General features: G+C 34.0%; 1 protein-coding gene across 1 annotated transcript in view; it reads right to left on the bottom strand.

The window, feature by feature from the left end:
- The window catches only part of ZGRF1 (zinc finger, GRF-type containing 1), an 81,814-nt gene extending 64,121 nt beyond the window's left edge, over window positions 1-17,693 (bottom strand). Inside the window, exons 1-6 of the mRNA XM_008567019.1 lie at window positions 17,611-17,693; window positions 16,336-16,416; window positions 10,388-10,447; window positions 8,139-8,324; window positions 5,535-7,821; window positions 1,211-1,281 (exon numbers count right to left, since the gene is read on the bottom strand). Of these exons, the coding sequence (XP_008565241.1) occupies window positions 1,211-1,281; window positions 5,535-7,821; window positions 8,139-8,324; window positions 10,388-10,447; window positions 16,336-16,416; window positions 17,611-17,631 (2,706 nt within the window). The 5' untranslated portion in view covers window positions 17,632-17,693. The remainder of the gene's footprint in view (window positions 1-1,210; window positions 1,282-5,534; window positions 7,822-8,138; window positions 8,325-10,387; window positions 10,448-16,335; window positions 16,417-17,610) is intronic.
- Between the last annotated feature and the right edge of the window lie 3,281 nt (window positions 17,694-20,974).

Raw genomic sequence — 20,974 nt, 5'->3', positions numbered from 1 at the left:
TAATAATTGTCTCTGGGAGGCAGGTAAGTTTTACTTTTTCTTCACTGTTTTCTGTATTTAAAAAAGAAAGAAAAAAATCAAGATTTTTAGGGGCCGGCCCGGTGGCGCACTGGATAAGTGCGCCGCTTGGGAAGCGTGGCGGCGCTCCCGCCCGAGGGTTCGGATCCCACATACAGGCCGGTTCCCGCTCACTGGCTGAGCGAGGTGCGGGAGCAACACCGAGGTTTGCAATCCCGTTGCCGGTCCCCGGTCCGGTACGGGGGCAACACTGAGGGTTGCAATCCGTTGCCGGACACGGAAAAAAAAAAAAAAGACAAAAAAAAAAAAAAATCAAGATTTTTAAGAGGAAAAATAAAAAGGACTGGGTAACATGGAAAATAAAGTAAGATACAAAATAGGGGCAAATGAAACATTTCACTTTCTTTTCCTCCAAACATATCTGCTAGAAAGAGCATATAATGAAAGAATTGTCCTTCTAAAAATTCTAACAGCATCCCCCTTGAGAAATACAAATCTAGATTGTTTATTCTAGAATTTCAATTCATCCTAATTAGTACTATTATTTTTGATACTACTACCATGGTTCCCAAACTGTGCAACAAGGTACTATGGGGTCCTACAGTGAACTCATAGGGGCTCCTCAAGATGTTTTAAATTTAAGGAAACAGTGTCCCTCGACATTTGTCAGACACTAAACAAATTGCTAACTCAAGGTAGTTTAGTTTCAACATCAGATCCCACTACATTTTTTTCAATGACATCACATCTTTATGAAGCTAGTTCTTCAGAAACTGATATGATAAAAGCAATTATCTCCTTCTGAAAGTCTTAAGACAGAAAAAAAAAGCAATTATCATAAGAAAATCAATGTGGAACAAGAAATGGGGTGATGTTATCTAATCTACTCCAAGGTATGAGAAGCTATGCAGTTCCTAAGGGGGCACATATTACACTAGTAACTGTGTTTATTTAAAAATAAAATGCTTACTAAGTTACTAAGATATAAATACTTATAGGTTGTTTAATACTACTAAATACTTAATAAATGGAACTGTTGGTTATTTCTTTTCACCAAAGGATGCAATAAAAAAATTACTGAGATACTAAGCGGGGTCATAACCCAAGATAGCTTGAGACCTCTGTATTCTACTACAAATTACAGAACATTCGTATCAAAATAAAATATACTGATAGGAAAAAAAAAATGTACCTGCTGAGAATCCTGGTTCAGATGAAACTTTGATATAGCTTGTGAAACTACTGTAGTAAATGGATTCTTAGCTGTGATGAAGAAAATCAAATGATCTTATTCATTGTAAGTATAGTAGTGCTCTAATAAAACTTTACTTATTTCTAAAACTGAAAGGAACAAGGAATATAACTTAAATTTTAAGGTGAGACAAAATTTTCACTGTACTATTCTGTATAGGTTTGAACATTTTCATGATTAAAATTTTAAAATATTTAGAATGAAAGCCTTTTTGGTTACTTCCTAAGTCAACGGTAGAAATGTTTCCTTGTCTTTTTCTTTTTTTCCAAACTATTTGAAAAATAAATATTAAGCCAATAGCAAATAACCTAGGCTACAAATGCTAAAAATGATATATTGACCTATGGCTAGGATCAAGAAAGCCAAGATCACCATTATACTTGTGTGTCCAACCATAGCAAAGGAAAAAGCACTTAATGCCATTTCTGAATCTATCTTAAATCCATTTAACTATGGCTTGGAAAAAATTTATATTAATTTATTCATTCAACAATTAGTTTCTAAGCACAGTATGCCAGGCACTGGGGAAACAGCAGTGAACAAGACAAAATCCCTTGAAAAGGGAGGGACACAGAAGACAAATAATTAAACTAGAGAAATTCAGACTATGATACAAAAGGGTATCATATGGAAAGAAATGATAGAGTAATTTTAGATAGAGTGGTTAGGAAAGTTCTCTCTTAGAAAGTAACACTTAAGCTAGAACCTGAAGAAATAAACAACTATGCCAGGGGTAAACATGTTCAGATGAAAGGAGAACAAATACAAAGACTATGGGTAGAATAGTTAGCAAGTCTGCAGAATGAAAAGGAGGGTGGCTCATCATAACACATTTTTGGGTGTCCATTTCAAAATAGGACTTTTTTTTCTTAAAAGAATAAGTGCCTATTCAAAAAATTTGTTTCATCTAAAGTCAGAAGAGTATAATTGTAATGTTATTACTGTAAAAAATATCATAGCTATATTTGGTGTAATCTTCATTTTTAGGCAATTGCTATTTCTGGTTTCATTGTTGTTCTGTTAAAATTCAGAATAAGTTAAATGAAATAAAAATAAATGGATTTTGGAACTTGATGTTATTTCTAAAAAGAGTTTTAAAAAGGCACTGGAGGAAAATTTGTGTTTTTCCTTTACTGCCTTCATTCCAGAATAAAATTCTAAATGAACAATTCTAAGCTATATTCAATCATCTCACAAAATCTTGAACAAATTGGAGATATTTTTAATACCTTCATGAATTCTAAATTGGTGGTAGGGATGGCCAGTTAGTTCAGTTGGTTAGAGCTCAGTATTGATAACACTAAGGTCAAGGGTTTGGATGCCCATACAGACCAGCCACCCACAACCCCCCCCAAAATGGTGGTAAATTGATTCTTCTCTAATTTTGTATTAAACTCCATGAAATTATTTGCTATATTCCAATAGATTAAATTTTCTCAAATTGTGTCAGGAAAACCAACTTATAAATGTATCTTTTTTAGAGAAATACATTTACATCACAAAACAGTTGATCATTACTCATGGAGTCTGCCTACTCCTTGAAATTTATTTGTAACCCCAAAATCAATACTCACAGTGCTTTCATGGTCTTTCATAGACATGCACAGAGCAGCCAAAAATGAATTGTCTGAAATGCAGTTTCCCTACAAGGCAACACTCTACCTTCTCGTTTAAGCTTATACTGTAAACAAGTGTCTTTGTCGTGATCCATTTAGTGCTATATTTTTCATATTTCTGTGCTTTTTGTTGGTGATTTAGCTATTTAAAATGTCCCCTAGAATAAAGAAGGCTGTGATATCCCTTATGGAGAAAATATGTGTTCTACACAAGTTTTGTTCAAGCATGAGTTATAGTACTGTTGGCTGTGAGTTCAATGTTTATGAGTCAATAATGCACATTAAATAAGGTGTCTTTAAACAGAAACATACATAAAACAAGGTTATGTATTGATGAGTTGAAAATGTTCTGACCAGAGGCTTATAGGAAATCCTGTATTTCCACAAGGAGCAATGGTTCATTATTCACTAATTCAGTGTTTGTGGTGATTTCACAGAACACAACTACAGCAAATAATGAGAATCAACTGTAATCCTCTTTACCAACTTGATGAGAGTAGGTTTCCCAAAACTAAATTCTATAATTCCTAAATCTTCATATTAGAAATGTATATTCTAATATGTTATTATATAATTATATCTACCCATATTTTTCATTAAAGCTTTTTATTTATTTTTAATTTTTTAGAAAATAAACTATAACAATTATCATCAAACTTTACATTACAATGAATCATTTTAGTAGGTAAATAATTTATTCATATTTTTCTCAGGAATCACTTGAGACATTCAAATGAGTTCAATTTGAGAGTATCATAAAGTGCATTGTTCACTTACATTCATATGTATACACTATTTTCTATTACATTCTTAAAAAGACAATGCTGTTGGCAACATACTATAAGCAAAATCAAAAGACCAATGACATACTGAAAGAAAACATTTGGAACATTTATCATAAAGGGCTAATATCTCTAACATATAAAAAACTCTTATAAATCAAGGAGAATTAAAAAGACCAACACCAATTAAAAAACTGTACAAAAAAGGCAGAACAGATAGTTCATGAGAAATGATATAAAAATGAAACTTAAACATAGGAAAAAATGCTCAATTTCACCTATAATAGAAACACAAATTTAAAATACACTGAAATGGCATTTCTCATCCACAATTGGCAAAAATTCAAAAGCTTGGCAACACACTCTGTTGGCAAGGCTGTGGAGAAACAGCCACTCATATATTACTGGTGGGAGTAAGAAATGATATAATCCCTATGGAGAGAACTTTCACATATCTTATAAAACTACACATCTATTTAGCCATTTACCCACCAGTTGTACTTCTAGGAATTTGCCCTGAAGATACACCTACAACAATATGAAAAAAAAAATCCATTATTTATATGGAGATAATTATAGATATATAAAGTTTTCTATCATCACATTATCTGTAATAGTAAAAGACTGGAAACAACCTAAATGTCCATGCATAGGAGAATGGTTAAATGATGGTATATCCACACAGTGGAGTATTATATAGTACAATGAACAATAAAGTGAGGATGACTCCTATGAACTGATATGATTTCCAGGATACATTATTAAGTGAAAAAAAGCTAAGTGCTAAAGAATATATGAGTATGATATCCTTTGTTGAATAATAAGAAATAAGAATTTATATATGGAGCTATTTATTTTTACAAGAAGAAACAAGTACGATACATTGGTTACCTACGGGAGGTGGAGAGAAAAGGGATGGAAGGTATAAGAAAGAGTTCTAATGGTCAGTTTTTATATAGCTTTGAATTTTGAACTCAATTAACATTTTATATAGTCAGGAATAAAAATAAATAAACAAGGATGGACAAAAAGCCCTCATATAGAATATAAGCAAAGAACTTAACTATATATCAAATGATAACATATCATGCTAAAGAAAAAGTAACACAAGTAATTTTTGAAGTAGTACTACAACTCTATACTCTGAATAAAATACATTTTAAAAAGAAAAACTACAAAGGATTTGTGAACTTCACCAATTTGTAAAGGTTTTTTGCTAACAGTGATACCGCCATGACAACTTGGGAACTATTTGGTGTGAATTGTAGAACTGAAGAGTACACTGATGCTGTTGGGACCAGGCCTTCCATACTGTGGGAGTAAAGAAGCAAAATTATAGAACGGAAGAAAGAGAATACTGTAGTGTAAGATTGGAATTACAGGTACATGAATATGAATTCATGTTGGTTTTTTTTAAAAAAAGTATATCCTAGTACATGCCCAAAAATGAATAATGATGAGAATGGATTATAATACAGACACAGATACAAACACATATGTACATATATAAATATATAACATATATATCCACTAATACGTATAGATAAATGCTTATATATGCATAGAATATTTCTGGAAGGCTATCCTAGCAGATTGTGGCTAATTCCGAGTGGACTGAGGGACTACACACAGTAGGTAGGAGACATACTTTTCACTATACTATCCACTACTAGAACTGGTTTTACTAAGTACATGTATTACCTGTATTACCTATCTAAACACTACATAATTCTTTTGGGGTGGTGGGGGAGGGCAGCTGGCTGGTATAGGGATCTGAATCCTTGACCTTGGTGTTATCAGTACCGCACCATAATTAATTCTTTGAGCTATAAAGAGAACAATCTAAAACAGACATGCCATTCTGACCTTCAGGACTGCTATCCAGCTCATATGTCTGCCGAGTTCCTTGTTGTTTAAAGGCAGTATTTTCCTTTTTCAGTACTTCCAAGCTGTCTAAAGCTGTACTGTGCTCAGACAGTGACTTTAAAAGGGAAATGTTATTTATTAATCCAGAAAGTTCTGAAGAATTTCTAGGACTGTTCCAGTATTGTTTGCTTTTTCTGACAGTTTCGACTTCAACGTGGTCCTGGGATGAACCTCTAATCTTTACCAAATCTTCAGATTCAGGAATATCTGTTTCTATGTATTTGGAAATAGGATGCTTTATTCCCAGAGAGTAAAACAAAGAATTGGAAACTTGGGTATTTGGTTTATCAAGTGCAGTACATTCAGAGTGATTCTGACTGGTATTTAATAGTTGGATACTGTTGTCACTGCTAGAAGTTGATGGTAAAACCTGTTCATCTTTTTTGTCTAAGTCACTTCCCAAAATACAAGACTGAGGTTGAGCATCTTCTAAAAACAGGTTATTGTTTTCAGGAGTCTGATCAGTGGCTATGTTTGGAAAAGGAGGAATACATAAATTCGTATTTATATCTTTAGATTTATTAGGGAGTGAAGCAAAATCACAGTTAATTCTAACTTTTTGGATAGATTTATTAGCATCTTCTTTATTACCTACAAATACATCAGAAGTCCACTCTAAAGATGTGTCAAAATGGCTTAATATGTTACTATACTCCTCCTCTATTTCTTTTGCAGTGTTTCCATCTTCACAAGGTCCCATGTCAAAAGCTACACAAGTTTCATCACAAAACTGTGATGGTGGCAGAGTCTCTTGAGTAGGAAATGTCTCTGTAGGTTTGCCACCAATAGATGTTAAGAGTGGCAAATGTTCATTGCCAATTACTTGACAGCTTATATTCTCACATCTCTTTTGAACACATGCATTGCTGTTATTAACCAAAACTTCATTTACCCAACTCTCTGAATCCTGGTAAATTTTGTTGCTTTCCTGTGATTCCTCTTCCGTGTCACTGGTCTCAAAATTGTCCAGATCAAAATTTACCTCCAACAATGGTTGTGTTACTTTGCTTTGAGATTCATGAATACTATTAAGACTTTCAGCATCAGTATTATGTTTAGAAAACATGTCTGAAATGTCATCAGAGATCCTAGAATTGCTGGTTACAGAAGTTTCAATTTGTAGATGTTCTGATTCTGGCAGAGACGACTCAAGTTGTTTATGCTCCTTTTCTGGTGTTTCACATCTATTTACCTCCTCAGCATTTTCTCTAATGAGAATTGATCCTTTTAGGCACACCTTGTTATTTTGATTAAAGGGCTTTTTATTATTTTCTTGAATGTCAAATTCTGATAATAAACCATCATTCTCTGCACTGCTACAGGTAATCAGTAAGCTGTTGCTTTCACAGAATGAAGGCATTTCTAATTTTACTTCCTGATTACAGAATTGATCATTAAGATCTACTGGCTTGTCTTCATTATACTTTTTCCCCTTTTCAGCACATGTTTCAAAGAACTGTACCTTTTTTTGTACCAAAAGGTCTTTCAAATTCAAATTTATATCATCTTCCTGGGCCTTGGGTTTCCTTTCTATGTCATTTCCATCTGTAGCAGAAGAATGTATAGGTGATTTCTGTGAGAATAAATACATCGACCACCGGCTTTTATTTCTCATAGTATTTTCTGATTGATGATGGTAGTGTAAATTTTCTGTGCTCTTCACCTCAGCAGACTCTTCCTGTTGAATTAAGCACTTTGGTTTGGCGGGGATTTTTAAAATTTCTTGTGGTTGTATCTGAAGAAAATGTTCTGTAATCTCAGAATTTAGTTCCTTACATGTACTAGTTGATTTGGATTTCAGAAGAGCTAATATCTGTGCTTTGCTTCTGATGTTTTGTGAAACTCCTGAATAGCGAGATGCCAAACTATATCTTTTTATGGGCTCATTGGTCAGTAAAGAGTCTGAATGCCTACTTCCTGAACTGATAGGAGAGGTAAAATAATTTTCTTCACATAGCATATCCAGGTTAATCTTGGAGGATGGAGTAGAGACAACTGAAGGAAAAAGCATGCCATTTCTCTCTCTGTTCTTATAGGCAACAATGTTCTCAGGGTCCGTTGGCATATTATTTATATCTTTCTTGCCAGTGGTAGAAAATAAAGGAGATGTGCAGTAGAATGAAGAAAAAACAGTAGGGCCAGGTTTTTTATCCTCAAGTGATGCAGCTGATTCACCATTTTCTGTAATAACCATTTTCTTTGGGACCTGACGTGGTCCTTGAAAACCCTAAAAATATTAAGACAATTATTAGTTGTATCATTACCTATAAAGAAAATGTAAAATGAACTGACTAAAAAAAATAAAATAAGGAATGTGTATGCTTTGCCTAAGGTAAAGTAATAATTAAGATTTAAAGTTTCCTAAATTAAAATGTAAACATTCATTTGTAGTAAGATTTTTCTAAGTAGATTTACTTCCTTTCTATCTAAGTATACTATCAAGTACAATTTTAACAACTGAGTACAACAGCTTCAAAATTCACTACTTTTCACAACGATTTTATAAATACATGTTGATGTATTATTTTTCACAGAGAAACTTACAGAAAACTTCCTTTTTAAACCAGCGGGCTGACATCCAAGAGACTGGCCAGAGGATACATACTTCCTTGAATTTGACTCTGGTGCCTCTTTAATGACATCCTGTTTAATAGCTATACTTCCAGAAACTTTAACTTCCTCAACTGTGATTAAGTATCGATCACTTTCTAAGTCGTCTCCAGGTTTCACCTAAATTTTAAAAAATAAAAGTCAAAATCATATTCATCTAATTATTTAATTACCTGTGTGTTCCAGTAAGCTCACTAGCACCAACCAAGAAACAATGGATGTTCAGTAAATAGTTGTTGAATGAATCAGTTACTAAATTCTTCTATTTATTTATTGTTATACACTAGTTAACTATCAACAAACACAAAAAAGGATAATAATGTAAAAATACATATATATATAAAAAAATTTCATTAACTTCATCATTCAACAATATGTAATGGGAACCTATATGAGGCCTTTTGTTACATGCTAGATATACAAAGACAAGCAAAAAAAAAAATTGTTATGCTTGCTTAATCATATTCCAAAAAGCATTTTAAGGACTGGCCACTCACTGGCTGAGCGAGGTGCGGGAGCAACACCGAGGGTTGCGATCCCGTTGCCGGTCCCAGTCGGGTACGGGCGCGACACTGAGGGTTGCGATCCGTTGCCAGTCACGAAAAAAGACAAAAAGGAAAAAAAAAAAAAAAAGCATTTTAATCATTTTAATGAACAAATATAGAACTACCTCAAACTGCAGCATAAAAATAAGACTATCAACCTAGTTTGAAAATACACAAAATCTTTATCAGAATAATCTTTTACCAGTGAAACGATTTAAGATGAAATAATAACAATACCTACCAATAACTGGCATACAGTGCAATGCTTCTCCTAGACCTTCTTTTGATAAATATAAAAGTACCACATCCAGTACTAATGCCACATAAAATTTTAAAATGAATTAAATACCATAGCCAAAAATCAATGTAATAAGAATATTTTAACACATTTAGAATCACTGCACTAAACTACTAGGCACTTTACATAAATTATTTCCAATCTTCAGATCAACTCTATAAAGTCTGTCTGTGATCTACATCTCACAGGTGAGAAGTTAGCCAAAGAGAGGTTAGGTTAGCTAGGAAGTATTTCAAAGTAGGAAATGAACCCAGAATGACCAATTCTAATAACCTTATTCTTTACATTAAAATAAGCCTTTAGTTCCCTTCCCTTCCTTTTTCCAATAGGAGAAAAACACAGAATAAGTATTTGAGTAAATACTTAAATGGGAATAACTTCATAAAAATTTCCCACTGTAGATCTCTATCAAAAACTCTTGTACAGGAGTTCCCCATTATTCACGGTTACACTTTCCGCAGTTTCAGTTACCAACAGTCAACCATGCCCGAAAATATTAAATGGAAAATTCCAGAAATAAATAATTCTTAAGTTTTAAATTGCACACCATTCTGAGTTATGTGGTGAGATCTCTCACTGTCCCACCCCATCCCACCTAGGACATGAATCATCCCTCTGTTCAGCATCTTCATGCTGTACATGCTACCTATCCAATTAGTCACTTAGTACCCATCTCAGTTATCAGATCTACTGTGGCAGTATTGCAGTGCTTATGCTCAAGTAACCCTTATTTTACTTAATAATAGCCACAACGAACAAGAGTACTGTGCCTAATTTATACATTTTATCAGGCTGGCCAGGTATCTCAGTTAGTTAGAGTGCCACCTTGCAACACTAAGATCAAGGGTTCCAATTCCCATACTAGCCAGTCTCCAAAAATAAAATAAATACAAAATAAACTCTATCATAGGTATGTATGTATAGAAAAAACAGTATATATAGGGTTCAGTACCAACTGAAGTTTCAGGTATCCACTGGGGATCTTGGAACATATCCCCCAAGAATAAGGGGAGACTACTGTAATAGAATCAGTTTTTAGAGTAATTCTTGGGTTTAATTCCAGCCCTACCACTGTAACCCTGTGAACGTGGGCAAGTTACTTAATGTTTCTGCACCACACTCCTAATATGTAAAAATTACAGTGTTGCTGTTAAGATTAAATGAAACAATATCTAAAAGCTCTTAACACAAAGTCTAGTTATAATAAATGCTCAACAAATAGCAGGTACAATTATAAGTATTGGTACCATGACTATATTATTTAACAACATTTATAAAGAAAAAATCTAAAGGGATTTTTAAACAATAACTTAAAAATAGGAATAAATATATTAAAATACCTCAAGGCACTTAAGAAACAGACTCTCCAAACATGTTCCTTTATCATCATATAAAATTGCCTGTATTAAAACAAATGTTAAAAAAGAACAGAACATAATTATGCTTTTCTTAAACATCTTCAATAGCAAATCAAAAACTGTTATACAAGTAAATCATGTAATGAAAGGATTGTCTGCTTTGTTTAACTTGGATTTGAAAGTGCATCTATTTCAAATGTTTATATGCATCACTCAGTCTGTGCAAGAATGAAGGCATACACATAAAAAATTCAAGATCTGAATTCCTAACAGGAGGATCTTGGAATGGAATTGAGAAGAAAACAGAATTGGAATTCATTAGAGGAGGCAAACAGGAGAAGAGATCAGTTAAGAGATTATTGCAATGGTATGGTGTGGCGAATCAGGGAGATGATTAGTGCTTAAAATACGGTACTGGCATTGGGAATAAAACAATTATTTATGAGCTCTAATGAATAAAACTTGTGAATGTGACAGATAAAGGAGATAAAGGAAGCTAAGGTGATTATCATTTTCTGGCTTTCCCCTTGTAACTCTAGCAATTTCCCCACTAGCCCCAGTAATATTGGTATTTCCATCAATGTAGAAAACAGTTTGGCAGTTCCTTAAAAGATTAAAATAAAAGTTACCATATTCCACTCCTAGGTATATACACCAAGAGAAATAAAAATATATGAAGGGTCTTCAAAATGTTCATGGAAAGATGCTTACTATCTTTTAATTCCATTTTCTTGCATATTTTTTGAAGTGCCCTCATCTATCTACACAAAAACTCACACATGAATATTCATAGCAGTACTATTCAAAATAACCAAAAAGCAGAAACCCAAATGGACATCAACTAATAATTGGATAAATGAGACATGATATATCCATACAATGAAATATTATTCAGCAATAAAAAGGAATACATTATTGATACAATCTCCAACATGGATGAACCTTGAAAACATTATGCTAAATTAAAAAAAAAATAAAAAATCAACCACAAAGGATGACATAATATATAATTCCATTCATGTGAAATTTCCAGAATAGGCAAATCTATAGACAATAAGTAGATACGTGTTTGCTGGGGTTTGGATAGTGAGTAGTGACAGCTAATGGGTATGGGATTTCTTTCTGGGGTGACAATACACTATTCTTTTCATTCTATACTCCCTCCCTGAGCAGTATCATCCGTACAAATCAGATGTTATGCTTCTGCTCAAATCATTCCAATGTATCCACAGCTCCCTAAGAATAAAAGTCCTTCCAATAGGCAATAAGGCTTATATAATCCCCTATATCTCCATTCCCACCCTTGTTCAATCTATTCCAAGTACACTGATTTCCCTGCTACTTGCCACACTCACTAAACATAACTATTCACTTAACTTACTAGCCTGTCTCCATGTTATTTCCATGAAGTCAGAGATTTACCTGCTTCATTCCCTGTCCGGAGCCATTAGAGCCCGGCTGCCTGCCTGTCCAGAGCCAAAAGAGCCCGCCCAGCTATTGCCTCGAGGCCTCAGAGCCTTGTTTGCTGTTATCTTCCGTCCCTCCCCATCCTGTGCACTATGGGTGTAGGTAACTTTGCAACTTGCCATAGATAACGGGAATTTTCCATTTACCGGAACAACCCGCCCTGCGGTTTTCTCAGTAAACCATCTGCATACTTAATTATCTGCTGATTACCTCCTGCTGTCTATATAAACTGTGACCTTCTGGCTAATAAATGAGACTTGATCAGAATACTGTCTTGTCTCAATTTCTCGCGTCTCTTGTTCCATCCCATTCCCACTCCCCCCTCCAGGGTCTGCGTTGAATATCCCGCGGGTCGGGACAGTTCCCTGCTGCATCTCCTAGAACAGTGTGTAACTCCTAATAGGTGCTCAAAAAATAATTGTTAAACAAATGAGTCCACTCCAATAGCTTCAAATACCATCTAAATACCAGGAACTTCCAGTCTATACTGGTAGCCCAGAACTCTTCCCTGAATTCCAGGTCCCTATAGCCAGTTATGTGAGCATATGTAGGATACTTAACAAATTCAGTGTATTCAAAACAGAACTTAAAATCTTCATTGTTCCCCCTAAACTTACTTTTATTTTTGAAATATCCTATCTCAGTACCATAATCAAAATACAGAAACCTAAAAGTAACTCTGGATTCTCCTATCATCTTCTATCTCCAAGACCTGAAGATTCTATATTTTCATAATTTCTCTCTAATCATCCTTTTTCTCTATTGACATTGCTAATGCCTGCTTGATCAGACATTTTTGTCTAGATTATTCTATAGCCTCTTCACTACAACAGTCTTCCTAAATCCAATCTGACTTTCATCCTACATAACTTTTACATTGTTGCCAAACAATCTTTTAAAAATACACATATGATTATGTCATTCTTCTGCTCAATTCTTCACTGGATCCTAAGAATGAGCATACAAAAAGTCCTCCATGATATGGTTCTTGCCTACCTCTTTAGTTTTATATTCTGTCATTTCACAACATGGGCCCTTCATTCCAGCCAAACTTAATTGCTTATAGTTCCCTATATGTTTCATACTGTTTTATACATCCATGTTGTTATGACTATGACAATATCTTCAGCTCTCTTTTCCCCAACTTAGAGCACACACAGGGTCCTAGGCAGGAGCCTGCAAGGGTGGCTTGCTGTCACAGTAGCAGCCACAGCCAACATGCAGGCTTTCCACCACCCACTCACATTGACACAAGGAAAGTCACCAGCAGATAATGGAAAAAGAAGAAGTCTCTCTTCTCAAAGCCCACTCCAGAGTAAAAGAAGAAGCAACTGCTCTACCAGATGACTAGATATCAATATAGAGATATTAGAAATAAGAAAAACCAAGAAAATATGACACCACCAAAAGAATACCATAATTCTCAAATATCAGACCCTATAGAGCAAGAAACCCTTGAAATAACTGAAAAGGAATTCTGAGCAACAATCTTAAGGAAACTCAATAATATATAAGAAGACTCAGACAATATAATGAAATGAGAAAAAAAAATCCAGGATATGAAGGAAAAAATTTACAAAGAGATTACTGCCTTTAAAAAGAATGTAGCAGAATTCATGGAACTGCAAGATTCAGTCAATGAAATAAAAAACATAACCAAGAGCTTAAACAGCAGGCTAGAGCAAGCAGAAGAAAGAATTTCTGACCTCGAAGATAGTCTTTTCAAAATAACCCAGGGAAACAAAAAAAAAGGAAAAAAGAATTTTAAAAAAATGAAGAAAATCTAAGAAAGCTAGCAGACAACGTTAAGCACACAAACATATGTATCACAGGTGTTCCAGAAGAGGAGGAGAACAGAAAGGCATTGAAAACCTATTTAACAAAATAGTAACAAAAAACTTCCCAGGAATAGGGAGAAACATGGACCTTTGGATACTGGAGGCTCAAAGATCCCCAAACAGATTCAATCCAAAAAGTTCCTCTCCAAATCACATTCTATTCAAACTGGTAAAGCTCAAAGACAAAGAATTCTAAAAGCAGCAAGAGAAAAGTGTCAAGTCACTTATAAGGGAACCCCTATCAGAATAACAGCAGATTTCTCAACAGAAACTCTACAGGCCAAAAGAAAATGGGATGATATATTCAAAATACAGAAAGAAAAAAACTGCCAGCCAAGAACACTATAAGCAGCGAAGATATCATTCAGAAATGAGAGAGAAATAGTGTATTTTCCAGACAAACAAAAACTCCCGGAGTTCACCACATTGCACTTCAGTTAGTCTAGCCATTATCAAAAAGACAGAGAATAACAAATGCTGGTGAGGATGCAGAGAAAGGGGAACTCTCCTGCACTGTTGGTAGGATTGTAAATTAGTGCTGCTGTTATGGAAAACAGTATGGAGGATCCTCAAACAACTACAGATAGAACTGCCATACAATCCAGGAATCTTGCTGCTGGGTATTTACCAAAAGGAATGGAAATCATGTCAAAAGGATATATGCACTTCCATGTTTACTGCAGCTCTATTCACAACAGCTAAGAGTTGGAACCAACCTAAATGTCCATCGACGGACGGATGACTGGATAAGGAAAATATGGTATATATACATAATGGAATACTAATCTGCCATAAAAAGGAATGAAATTCTGTCATTCACAGCAAAATGGATAAACTTAGAGAAAATTATGTTAAGTAAAATAAGCCAGGCACAGAAAGAGAAATACCGTATGCATGTCTTCACTCATAAGTGGGAGTTGAAAAAATAAAAAATAAAACAAGAAAGAAAGACACAACAATCACAATAATTTGTTGAACTTTCAAAAGGAGACAATTGAACTGAGGCCACCAGAGATGGAGAAGAGGGAGGGGGAGAGAGGGTTAGGGAAAAATTGGTAAAGAGCCACAGAAAATGTTCACATTGTGTAATGATTAAAAAAAAAAAAAAAAGAATTATAAGTTACCATTCAATTGTGTGCTTATGATGTGGCAAGTGGTTTGTTAACAGTTTTACATTTTTTCACTTAATCCTTAAGACAACTTTATAAAGTATCATTTTCACCATTTTCAAAAGAAGAAAATAGAGGTACTGAGAGGCTAAATAACTTGTCCAAGATAACACATCTGACTGGAATTCAAACCAAAAATATCAATATTTTTGAATTAGGATCATAAATAGGCTTTAGTAATTAGACAATCTGATATTAGGTAATCTCATATTTAAAGTATTTGTGTTCTTTTTAATTTTAAGAAGTTATTTTTGATTTTATAAGGTACTTGTAATATTTTAGACAATTTATATTTTAAATATATCTAACAGATTAGCTTTATGATTCCAATTTAAAATGTGTAATTGAGAAATTCATTTGGATATCTGACTTTTAAATTGAAAAGAAAGGGGTAAGTAAATTTTACTAGGTTTATAAACAGTATTAGAATACTTAAAGGACATTAAAATTAACTGTATTCATAAATTTAATTTATTAGAATTACTGGAAGGGCTTAAGCACTTGCAAAGTTTTTGTTGGTTAGGGGCAACTAAAATGCTAAAGAAAGAAAATCAAATATAGAAAATTTATAAATTTGATTTAAATGCTTAAGGTAAATTGTTTGTTAAAAGACTGATTATTTTAAAGCATTTAGCTTTTTCTACTTGAGTGAACATTAAGCTAAGATTCCATTGAAAATAACTGTTAAACTTAACTAGGTTTATAAATTTAAAAGGATTACATAAAAGCTTAAGGCCAAACTTTTTCTTTAATTTGCTGTTTTAATAAATTAAATATTAAATTTTTTAAAATAATAAAAAATAGCCTTTTTCCTTCTGAAAAGCTTCCCTTAGTGAAAATTCACAGTGACAGATAGGTGGGATAAGGGCAGAATATGGACATCTTCAACTGCTAGACTGAGTTGTATGAACTGAGGAGTATGAACTTCATTCAGGATGCCACAGATGTCATTAATGTATCCTATATATTGCCAACTCATCTGTAATAAAGTTCTTTTTTTAAATTAGTAATATTAAGAGAGACAGTAAAATAGTTGGAGCCGAAAAGCGTAGTTCCATGTATTATAACTCCACTTTCAAGCTGTGAGATCCTTGGGCAAGCTATTTCACCTCTGTGTGCCTCAGTTTCATCATCAGTGAAATAAAGATAAATATAGTACTAACCAGTAGGAGAGTTATATAGTCTAAGAATATTGATACACTTAAAACATCATGCCTGGCTCGTAGAATGCACTTGATAATATAAATTTTTTAATCAAAACATGTAACATTTACTGAACTTTTATAATATACAAATTAATCACTGTGATATGGGAATCATTTGAAAACTTCTGTTTTCACAGAACATCAGTGTATGGACATACCTAACATTTTATCTTCTACAGAGTTTTCTTAATATTCAATCAAAAAGTGAGAACCTAGCTCTTAGACTGTGTAGTCAACTGCTTTGCACTTACTTTGTTTCCTAAGTGAGTGATCTTTAGAATTCCATCTTGCCATACTTTTGATTTCTTCATCTTTTGATGAGTGTATAGGACCTTATTTCCAAAAAGTACAAAAGCAAAGAAATGGTTTCTATTTATATATATTCGATGTTATGTATTTTACACCCTTCCTACATACAGAAAACATTTAAGACACTTTTTATAAAAATAAAAGCACAGATATCCTAATAACAACAAAACATTAACTTTAAAAAAAGAAAGAAAATTAGGTAGCAAAAGGGGAAGGGAGATAGGAGAGGTAAAATCTAAAGAAAAAACTGAAAAGTTAACTGAGTACCAGAAATAATTTTGAGCTTCCTAGTCACCAGTAGGAAGGGAAAAAATTGTTGATTTACTCATAATCCATGCAGTTCTCAAAGTGTGGCTCAGAGACTCCTGGAAGTCTCCAAGATCTTTAAACGTGTCTGTGAGATCATAACTATTTTCATGATGTTGTCTTTCCATTCTCATTCCTTCAGGGGTACAGAGTTTCCCAGGGTTACGTACATACAATACTGCAAGATTCAATTGTAAATTGAATGCAGAAGCAGATATGAAAATCCAGTTATCTTCTATTAAGTCAAATGTTAAAAAGATTTGCAAAAAAATGTATACCGATGCTACTCTTCTCAATATATTCTTTTCTGCTGTTGTTATTGTTTTGGAAAACTTAGCTATTTTTCATTAAAAATGTTATATACGTTAACATATATTAAATTTATTAATATTTTTAAATAATTCATAAATAAATATTATTAAATTTCTGTTTTAATTTCTACTATGAAAAATATCAATAGATATAAGCCCAATATATAAAAGCTCTTTGGGGTCCTCAATAATTTTTTGAGTGTAAAAAGGTCCTGAGACCAAACAGTCTGAAACCAAACCACTGATCTAGACAGAAAGGCATGTCAGGTTTTCAAGAGATAAAAATACTTTTCTAGTCCCAAGCTTCCAAAGAATTTGTTACAAAGAACTATGTATAACAAATATGAATAGCAGGTAAGCGACAGGGTTGCCAGACAAAATATAGTGCCATCTTTATGACATACTTATACTAAAAAAGTATTCATTGTTTATCTGAAATTCAAATTTAACTGGATGTCCTGTTTTTTGGCTTTTGTTCTGTTTTTGCTAAATCTGGCAACCCTAGCAAGATGTTTATGAAATGTCAGGAAGAAAGGAAGGAAATATGGGAGGGATGGAGGGAGGGTGGAGAAGGAAATTGTGAAAATTGGTAAGACTTACAATAAATTCTTGGCTTTCCATTGTTTCTTCTGAAGTTATAAACCAGAAAGGCCCAGAAAATAATCAGTAGTTATTCAACTATTTTATACCACCTAAAATAAAAAATGACACAGAATATTCAACACTGATGAAAAGAATAAATGTAATTTTTCCCAATAAACTCTTGACCAGAGACAGGAATCAAAGAGTTACAACAATATCTAACTTCCAAGGGAAACGGAGGTATAATCAAATTATGTCACTGAGGACATAGTAAAAGTTATACCATGCTGTAGAAAAAGAATTTGCCAAGTAAAGAGAAAACTAAGCAAAATATAAAAACTAATTAGTTGTCTACAAAAATATTTCTAGGTGCCATAATATGCATCAGAAAATTAGACTTTTCCCATGTAAATGTTAGGTTCTTTATATCCAGAATTCAATTTTTAGAAGTTCGCTGAATTCTATGGTCACCACAAGATGGCCCCCTTGTGTTTTAAATTTTTCCTTTTATTGTACATCTTAAAGTCAGTATACCACAGTTTCTAAAACTAAATATATATTATATAATACCTCTGCAAGGAAAAATCTTTTTTAATACTGTTACAATATGTACTGTAGTTACCCTAAATTGGATAAAATGGTTATTGTGAGCAAATCTGTTAATCCAAAATCAGTGAAATGAAGAAGTAAACAAATGCCAAGAAACACTTTTTTATTTTTTCCTAAAGTGGTTCCAAAGGTATGAACTTGTGGGCCAACAGCATCACCTAAGAACTAGATAGAAATGCAAATTCTCAGTCACCACCATTGACCTATTAAATCAGAAAGTCTGGAATTGGGGTCCAGTAGTGTGTGTTTTAACAAACTCTTCAAATGATAGTGACGCATGCTCAAGTTTGAGGACATGGCCTGAAAAGACCTAAAGGGATTCAATAGAGCTATAACTTGATATTCTGGGTTCAGTTCTTCCTTTATACATATAAAATGTCACCTGCATGTTATTTATAAATTGCATGTATTTATTTAGTACTTACTATGTTCCAGACATTGTGCTAGGCTGAGATAGTAAAATGAACAAAATATTATCCCTGATCTCAAGGAATGTTCAGTATAAGCAGGATGATAAGTGGTAATTACAATAAAATAGGATAACACCCAACTTGTTCTACGCTTCTACAAGGAGGTAATGTCTAAGCTGTAAGCTGAAATAACCATTAATCAAGAGAAGATGCTAGTGAAGGTTTTCCAAACAGGAATCGATATGTAGAAAGGCCTGATAGGGAACCTTAAAAAGCACAATTAAGGGGTGAAGTGCAAGAGAGTGAGTGGTGAGAGAAGAGACTGAAATAATTAGTAATTGAATTCAGAGAACCTTCTATGTTCTAAATACATGATTCCTAAATAGCGTATAAGTAATTCTAAATTAGTAAATACTGGATTTATAATCTGTAAATAGTGATAATACCGACTTTTCAGGATTATGAGACTGGTAAATATTATATGTAAAGTATCTAGTCCAATTCCTGCCTGACACATCGTAGGTAATCAATAAATAGTTATAGAATGTAGTATTTATATGAGCACCAGAGTTTAAACTACTTGGTTTTGAATTCTGAATATGCCATTTATTTACTTTATGACCTTGGGCAAGTTACTTAACCCCACTTTCCTCTACGGAGTTTGGACTTTCCATGAAGACAGTAGGAATCCATGGCAGGATTTTAAGAATAAAATGACAATCCGACTTTGGTTTTACAAAGATCACTCTGGCTGCTGAGTTGTAAAAGGCTGAGATAAAGGAGAGGCAGGCCCAGTACATAGGTCACAGGACAAGACCCAGACCTAAAGAGGCACTGCCTTTCAGAAATATAACTTCCACATCCTACATCCCTCCTGTCCAGCCCACAGGAATTGCTAGATACCTAAGAATGCCAAGATGATAGAGGTCCAGAGAAACATATCATCCCCGGTGCTTTTGGATCAACTTGCTCACAGTTACTGAATGGGCTGGATAGTCTGTGTATGTAGATGAGAATAAACGGTCATAGACACAGTGCTTGGCATGTGGCAGTTGTTAAAAGTATACCTCTTTAGGGCCGGCCCGGTGGCGCACTCGGTAGTGCGGTGCTTGGGAGCGCGGCGGCGCTCCCGCCCAGGGTTCAGATCCCATATAGAGACCAGTCCGCTCACTGGCTGAGCGTGGTGCGGGCACGACACACGACACCGAGGGTTGCGATCCCGTTGCCGGTCGCGGTACGGGCGCGACACTGAGGGTTGCGATCCCGTTACCGGTTGCGATCCCGTTACCGGTCACGAAAAAAGAAAAAAAAAAAAGTATACCTCTTTAATAATAATTATCACTTATTCACTGCAACTATATGCTAGACACTGTTAGAATGCTTTAAATGCTCACCACCTTGCAGTGTAGATACTATTTTTATATCCATTTCACAAACGAGGAAAGTGGGGTAAGTAACTTGCCCAAGGTCATAAAGTAAATAAATGGCAGATTCAGAATTCAAAACCGAGTAGTTTAAACTCTGGTGCTCATATAAATACTACGTTCTATAACTGTTTATTACCTACTACGTGTCAGGCAGGAATTGGACTAGATACTTTACATATAATATTTACCAGTCTCATAATCCTGAAAAGTCGGTATTATCACTATTTACAGATTATAAATCCAGTATTTACTAATTTAGAATTACTTATACGCTATTTAGGAATCGCAAAGTAAACTCCCCATTATTTTCCTAAATTAGAAATATTACTTCTGTGATTTCCAATTTAAAAGGAACTGATTAGGTTCAAACTCGCAAAAGTGGTAAATTAGATTATAGGATTAAGCCTCAGGGAAAAAAAAAGCTAACTGGATTTAAAAATACTTTTAAGAGCACTAATACTTACATTCAATGAGAATCAACAGTCCTTTTTTATCTTACCATTAGGCAGGAAAAATGGCTTTAGCCAATAGCATCATATATACGTGACACGCAAGAATAAAAAATTTCCTCAAAGTGTAAATCTGCCCACATGTCACACAATTCAAATGTTGACCCGCCTTTAATTAACAGAAAGATTAATCTGCAAAGAAGTTTTTAAAGTGTTGAGACCCCAGATGTTCTGTGGTTAAATATGTACATACATACTTATCATAGCACGTATATATCTCATATATATATATATATATATATGAGTATATAACTCGGTATTCTCAGTAAAATATGAGCCATTCTTCTTGTTAATTACGACATGCTTTTGGTCCTTTTGTTTTTGAACAAGCAAGCTTTTCCAACCCTAAACGTGAACCCCTAAATGGTTCAGATTTAAAAGTTTTAGAATCACGAACACAACATCCTGTTAAGAAACCACCAAGTCC

Source organism: Galeopterus variegatus, unplaced genomic scaffold (assembly GCF_000696425.1).
Source record: "Galeopterus variegatus unplaced genomic scaffold, G_variegatus-3.0.2 Scaffold2, whole genome shotgun sequence".
Classification (NCBI taxonomy): domain Eukaryota; kingdom Metazoa; phylum Chordata; class Mammalia; order Dermoptera; family Cynocephalidae; genus Galeopterus; species Galeopterus variegatus.
Note: the sequence above shows the minus strand (reverse complement) of the source record. Positions and strands in the feature narration are given on the sequence as shown.